Genomic DNA, 6951 nt, shown 5'->3' with positions numbered 1-6951 from the left:
ATTTTGTGGAATATATATATTACAACTAATGTGATCTGGCTCAAATTAACAATGCAGGCCGAGTATGTCATAAGAATTCCTGGATTGATTCTCATTAAACACACTCGCTTAGATCAACTGTCATTAAATTAAACCCCAACGTGGATTCATCGGTTCTTAATAGCTATCCATTGTTTTTGGTTTTTTATAGAAACGGGGAATAAGCCCAGAGAAAGAAAAATCAGATACGAATTTGGACTTAGATTATTCAAATGTAGTGGCTATAAACACAGAATTGTTGACAATATTTTTATCCAATCTCTGTGTTGAACTAGAGAACTCAATAACTGTGGCCCTTTGGTTTCACACGGTTATAAACCTAAAATTCAGAGCATACCACACAAAATGTTACTTGAAGAAAAAATGTCAAAAAAAATGGAGAAATTTTAAAAGTATACAAAGAGGATTGAGATTTGAGAATAACCTAGTCTGCTGAGGCTAACTCCCTTTAAAACGGGTTTCTGCATTTACATTCTACAGTTTAACTTCACCCTCTACAACATTGATGACTGAATATTCTGTTAACACTAAGCTAAAAAAGTTGTACATAAAATCTGCATACAACGACCCTGCTGCTAAACACAACTGAATAATGGATAAATATGAAAATGAAAGAGAGAGCAAAAGAGAAGAAATTACTTTAGCTGGGTGTATGACCAATGAACCTAAATGGAAAGGTCCATGTTTTATTGATGAGGATTGCATAACTTTAGCAGAAACCTCCATCTGGGGGAGACACATTAACCAGTTTCCTTTTTTTGTTTTTTTCAATCTCAGAAGATACAAAATTCCATTTTCATGGAAATACATCAGATATTTGAATGGCAATACTCAGAAACTTCACTTCTCAGAATCATAGAAAGTAATATGCACGGCAGGGCTCAGTAAAATTATATACAGTAGCCAATCAATCTGAGGAGATGAGAGATAATCAAATGTTTACCCCTTTTCGATAAATAGGATTAGGAAACTACACAACTGCAGAAGCTGTACGACGAAGATCTGGCATTCCATTGCCGTATTTTCCGCTGAACTGCCGACCCCTCAAACTGGCATGTCTCACAGGCTTTGGCCGATAAAGACATGAAAGCATCTCCTCCAGCTTCTGCACTGTGTATTTTGCATATTTTGTGGAGCTAGCTTCTTGCTCGACCAAGGGGCCGTAATTCTGCATGTAACTCCGGTAAACAGGGACCACAGCTTGCACTATAAGCTGACATGTCTTCTCCCTCAGATCTCGCTCCGGCATGACCCAACCTGACTGCTTCCCATACATCTCATCGAAAACTTCATTGAACTTTTTTAACCTTTTCTTGACCAGATCACGAGCAGTAGCCCGCCCTCCGGAGAAGAGAATCAGCCCTTCTCTACTCAAGTGTGAAGGAAGCTTTCCCCAGCTCTCTCGCAAGAAGATTGTCGAGTAATATTCTTTGTAATTTTCATGTTCCCTTAACCAAGAATCTCCCAAGAGATCCCCAAGCTTGGTCCCTTTCAAATGTTTGTAAAGGTGCCAGTGATTGTTCATAGCGAAGAAGTTCGTCAACATAGGATCTTCATAAGCCTTGATCCATGTCTCCAAATTCAGTTCAACAGCTTTCACAATGTTCAAAATTTCAGTAACAAGAAGTTTCTCCTGAAAGCTCTGACGCTTCCAACTTCGGTGAATGATCAAGACCTGTGTCAATATTGGCTTATAGTCATCACCAAGTAATTTGTTACAGTAATCGGTGATAAAACTCACCAATCTCGGAACATTGCCGTCTAGAGGGGGTGGACTCTGCCTCTGCAACTCCACCTGTAGCAGAAGTTCCCAGAAAATCTCTGCCGCACCATCAATGACACTCTTAATAAGATCCCTAGTCAAATTCTGGATTTCAGCACATGCTGCTCCTCCAAATAGACGGTTGAAATCAAGCCTCAACTTGTTCAAAGACGCAAAAATATCCAACAACTTCAAAAGTTTAATGGGGTCTTTCTTACTCTCCGTGACAGTCTTCCCAAATTGAAGAAATGCTAGTATACCAGCCTGCGCAGCTATCCTCGAAAAACAACCCATCCAAACATCGAGCCCCATCCTCTCATATACATCATTACAAAGCTTATACTCGGCCTCGAACAAATGTTTCACTGCAAATTCTAAATGTTTTCCCCATTGCCCTATATACCCCTCTATGCTCTGCACATCATTGAATTCAGACACCGAAATTTCAAGGTAATCCAAATTGAGAGCCTGCAAACTGGCTCTCACATTAGAACTACGGACTTCAACATAAATCGATATGCACTTCTCAAGTCTATTATTAGCTTTCAGTCTACCAAGAATAGCTTGCAACTTGTGAATAACAGATACTGGCAAAGGCGATGGTGCAATGCACGCTTGATCACCAAGCGCAGCCGCCATTGGAAGCGGCACACTATTCTCAGTCAAGAGCTGGCGGAACTCATTCTCCAATTTATCCAATGCAGCTTCCAAAAGCCCGCCATCAAGCCGCGCCTTCTCCTCATCATTCTGCAACTCCCTAAGATTCTTCAACGCCTTCTTCAAATTCGCGAGATACCTCTCGTCCGCAACCGTGTTATCCTCCAAATACTCCACTATATCCTCCAGCCATTGAATTGCCAACCCACAATTCTCTCCCAAGAACCTCAGTGCCTCCTCAAGGCGCTTCAACACCGCCATGTATCCAGCCAGATCATTTCTCGGATCCGACAAGAGCGACTTTTCAAGGCCATGAACGGCATCAAATACCTTAAGCACCGCGGCCGCAGGACCAACGGCGCGATTAATGTGGCCGCCGACGGCCACCAGAGCATCCTTATCGGCGCGAATTGGGCGAACCGCAGCTTCAAGCGAGGGCAATCTTTGCCCAATCTCCTCCAATCTAGGCCCTGCTTTCTCCAATGCTAACCCTAAAGACCTTGATTTCTCTAAGCTAAGCTTCAATGACTTCCTAGCAGAAATCAGATTCTCAATTCTACTATCACCATTGAGGTTCGCAGAACCAGCCATTCAAATTTGCAAAAATAAATAAAGAAACCCCTCAACAATCCAAAGCCAAACACAGTAATCAATTTTTTCCCTTGGAGCTCAAAAAAAAAAAAAAAATAGCTGAATCGAATGGGAGAATAACAATTTTCTTTTCCTGCTAAGTGAACCAGATCAGGGTTTTCCTTGGTTTGCTTAATTTATGAATATTTTTATTTTCCATCGGAATCATCGAGAAACGGTGTTCAAAATCAACCCGGAACCCAACATTGGAAATTGTGCATTTCGAAGTTCAGCGAACAACACCAACCGAAAACACTAGAAAGAAACGAAATAGGAACAAAGAGGTAGAAAGAAGAGAAGAAAATAAATAAAACGAAAGGGTTTAATGGTGAGAGAGAGAGAGAGAGGTGGAACTCACACGGAGAAAATGAGTTTGACGGAGACGAAAAGGGGGTGAGTCAACCCGGCGAGTTGGAACTGAGTTAGCTGAGTTGTTGAGAAATAAAAGGGAAATGGGAGTTTTAACTGTTTTAAGAAGGGGAAGATGGGGAGATTCTGAATCTGGAGCTATGATGAGGGATGAGAGAGAAAACCAAACCCTAAAGAGAAGAAAAAAGGAATGTGAATTGGGAGAAGAAAGAGAGAGAAAGAGAGTTTTAATGTGGTGTGTTTGGGGGGTGCAAATTGCAATGTCCAACTAGTCTTACTACTACCGCCCCAAAGTGCATGACAGAAGGCAAATATGCTCACACAACTGTTACTTCCTTTTTGGGTCTTCATTAGTTTAATCATTCTTCTCTCTCTTCTTTCTTTCAAGTAATCAAGTTTCAACGTCTTTGAATTTTCCTCTACTTCTCTTTTTGCGTTGCCTTTTTTTTTTTGGTTACACTTTCTTAATTAGATCAGTGAGATCACTAGATCGGCACTAATCTTTGCCAACTTTATAAACTTTTGGCTTCTTTTCATAAATAAAATGAAATTGATTCCAAATTATAATTCTCCTAAATAAATTTTGATTACATATATGTATTTTTTATTTATATAAAACGTTAGTTGGTGGTAGATATTATTATCTATTTATCTATCTGTCCACTTAATATATTAAGGTCAACTTTTTTAAAGGAAAATACTAGAAGCTAATACTTTTAATAGAAAAAATTGAAAAACTAATTAGTATTAATACAAATGTAAGACAAATATCAAGGAAAAATTTTGGCCATCATATATTCTCTGCTTTAATTTCTTTTCTAAAAGGGCATTCAATAGTGTATAAATATGTACATTATTTTTGTTTAGATGAAAGTTGTGTTTGATGTATCTAGTTATTTGTTCATTTCATTGTTTTTTTTTTTATTGAAATAAATAAATAAATTAATTTCTTAAATGCACATGACCTAAAAATTGGCGATTTTTTATTATAAAATAACAAAATAATAAAACACTACATTAAAGTTATACTCTTAATCAAGTCTAATCAAATATTTTAAATTTATGCACGTCTGTCGTTATTTTTTTCTTCTTCTTCGTTATCTTTTTCTTTCGTTATCATCAACAACATCACCACCTCATCATCCTTCTTTTTTCATTTGAATTTCTTCTTCTCTTTCATTTCTTTTCTCCTCCTCCATCATCATCATTATCATGATCATCATCATTATCGTTATCATCATCTTCTTCTTATACATATCGTCGTTATTGTTATTGTTGAATTTTTGCCATATTGATAATGTTGTCTAATCCAAAATTAATTTTCGATATATTTTTGTTCACGATTTAATCTTGTTTGTGTGCTTATTTTCGAATTGAGTTTATGTGTTGCAATCACTATATAATTTCGATTCATTTTTTAGTTAATTGTGTGAATTAAAGTGCATTTGGACTCGTTGTTCTGCACAATTCAAAACTCTTTCTCTTCTTCTTCCTTGTCTTCTACTGCTTCTTCTTCTTTTTCATATTTTTTTCTTCGTCTTCTCCTTTTTTCATTTTCTTAAAGTTTTTCTTGTTTCACTCTTTTAAGAGGAATAAAACAAAGAAAAAGATAAAAAAAAATGTCACAAAAAATAAGAAGAAACATATTTGTTAGAGAGGGGAGAGGGAGCAATAGGAAAAAGGTTTATGAGCATTCAAGTTGTCTAGAATGATACGATATAGAAGGATATTTATAGAATTATAGGTGATAAGAGAATCGAAATAATAAATATTCAGATATGCTAAATAATGTTAATTGATCAAAATTGATCCTAATTATATTCTAACATCCCCCTAAACTCAAGTGACAACTTGAGTTTGAAACTTATTAAAAATAATGAATAGAACGGGTGCAGACAGAACTGCCGTAAGGAAGCGCAGATGGAACAGCCGCTTGTCTGAAGGAAGCGCAGAAGGAACTGCCGCTTGTCTGAAGGAAGTGCAGACGGAACTGCCGCTTGTCTGAAGGAAGCGCAGACGAAACTGCCACAAAAAAATGCAAACGGAACTGCCACAAGAGAACGCAGACGAAACTGCCGAAAGAGAGCGAAAACTATATGATTTCTCCATGAGAATAGGTAAACAGCGGATGATATTTGTGTTTGATCATTCGACTCGGAAAGACACCAGATGGAGAGAATAGGATAGTCGGTGAGGTGAAAAAGTATCAAAAAAGTGATAAAAGAAAAGAAAAATGGAATAGAGGAAAAGTGTGAAAAATACGGTGATTTCACCAAAAGAAAAACAACATATCTTCTTCAAGGAGGATACTATGGTTCTGATATCATATTAGAAACAAGAGACTAAACTGGAGAAAGAATTTATGTATTATTGAGTGTATTCAAGTTGTCTAGAATGATACAATATAGAAGGGTATTTATATGTGCTAAGAGAATCGAAATAATAAAGACGTAATATCATATAATAAATATTCAGATATGTTAAATAATGCTAATTTATCCTAATTAATTCTAATTATATTCTAACAATATTAATGACGTTGTTTGATCTAAAATTAATTTTGGATGTATTTTTGTTCATGATTCAGTCTTGTTTGTGTGCTTGTTTTCGAACTAAGTTTATGTGTCATAATCATTATGTAATTTTGATTCATTTCTAAGTTAATTATTGTCGCAATCATTATATAATTTCGGTTCATTTCTAAGGCTGCGTTTGTTTTTAGAGACATGACAGAACATGACACTGAGACGGAGATAATAGGACGGAGACACTTAAAATTATCATTTGTGTATTGTGTTTGGATACGATGGACAAGACACTAATGTAATGTCTAGTATTATGTTTGGATACACATGAACAAGACTAAAATATTATATGAAATGACTAAAATAGCCCTGTGATTCCAAATTTTCTACATCAAATACAAATTAATTAATAAAAAATGAGAGTACGTAGGAGTACAGACAGAACTTGAAAAAAATATTTGAAGAGGCAAAAAATTTTAATAAAAAATATATTAATATTTATATTAAAATAAAATTTATAAATATAATTATTTTATTTTTAAATTTATTATTAATATGTAGGAATACATATGGTTAAGATTAACAAAAAAAATAAATCTGAGTTTGATTAATAAAAAATTTTGTTTAGATTAATAAGCCAAATTAATTTTAAATAAAAAATTAGTTTTGAAAAAAAATCCATTTTTTACATGAAAAAAATTAGTTTTTGCACATAAAAATATTTTTTTATTTAGAAATTTATTTTTTTTAATCTAAAAACTGATTTTTTTAAAAAAAAATTTGATTTTTCTTTAAATTATATAAAATTAATTATAATTTATAAATTATTTTTTAATATTTTAAAAGATCAATTTTACTTTTGATAATATTTATCTTTCAAAAGTTTAAAGATTAATTATTTTTGTTATTATTTTTATTACAAATCAAATAATATAACATAAGGTTAAAATAGTATTGAAGTAAAAATGA

General features: G+C 34.5%; 1 protein-coding gene across 1 annotated transcript; it reads right to left on the bottom strand.

Annotated features, from left to right (window-relative positions):
- Positions 1-692: 692 nt before the first annotated feature.
- LOC112755473 (exocyst complex component EXO70A1) lies at positions 693-3938 on the bottom strand. The gene has a single exon (XM_025803589.3). The coding sequence runs from the start codon at positions 3047-3049 to the stop codon at positions 1010-1012; it is 2040 nt and encodes a 679-aa protein (XP_025659374.1). The 5' UTR covers positions 3050-3938; the 3' UTR covers positions 693-1009.
- Between the last annotated feature and the right edge of the window lie 3013 nt (positions 3939-6951).

The sequence above is a fragment of the Arachis hypogaea genome, chromosome 16, assembly GCF_003086295.3.
Source record: "Arachis hypogaea cultivar Tifrunner chromosome 16, arahy.Tifrunner.gnm2.J5K5, whole genome shotgun sequence".
Classification (NCBI taxonomy): Eukaryota; Viridiplantae; Streptophyta; class Magnoliopsida; order Fabales; family Fabaceae; genus Arachis; species Arachis hypogaea.
This window is presented reverse-complemented; position numbering and strand designations above follow the sequence as displayed.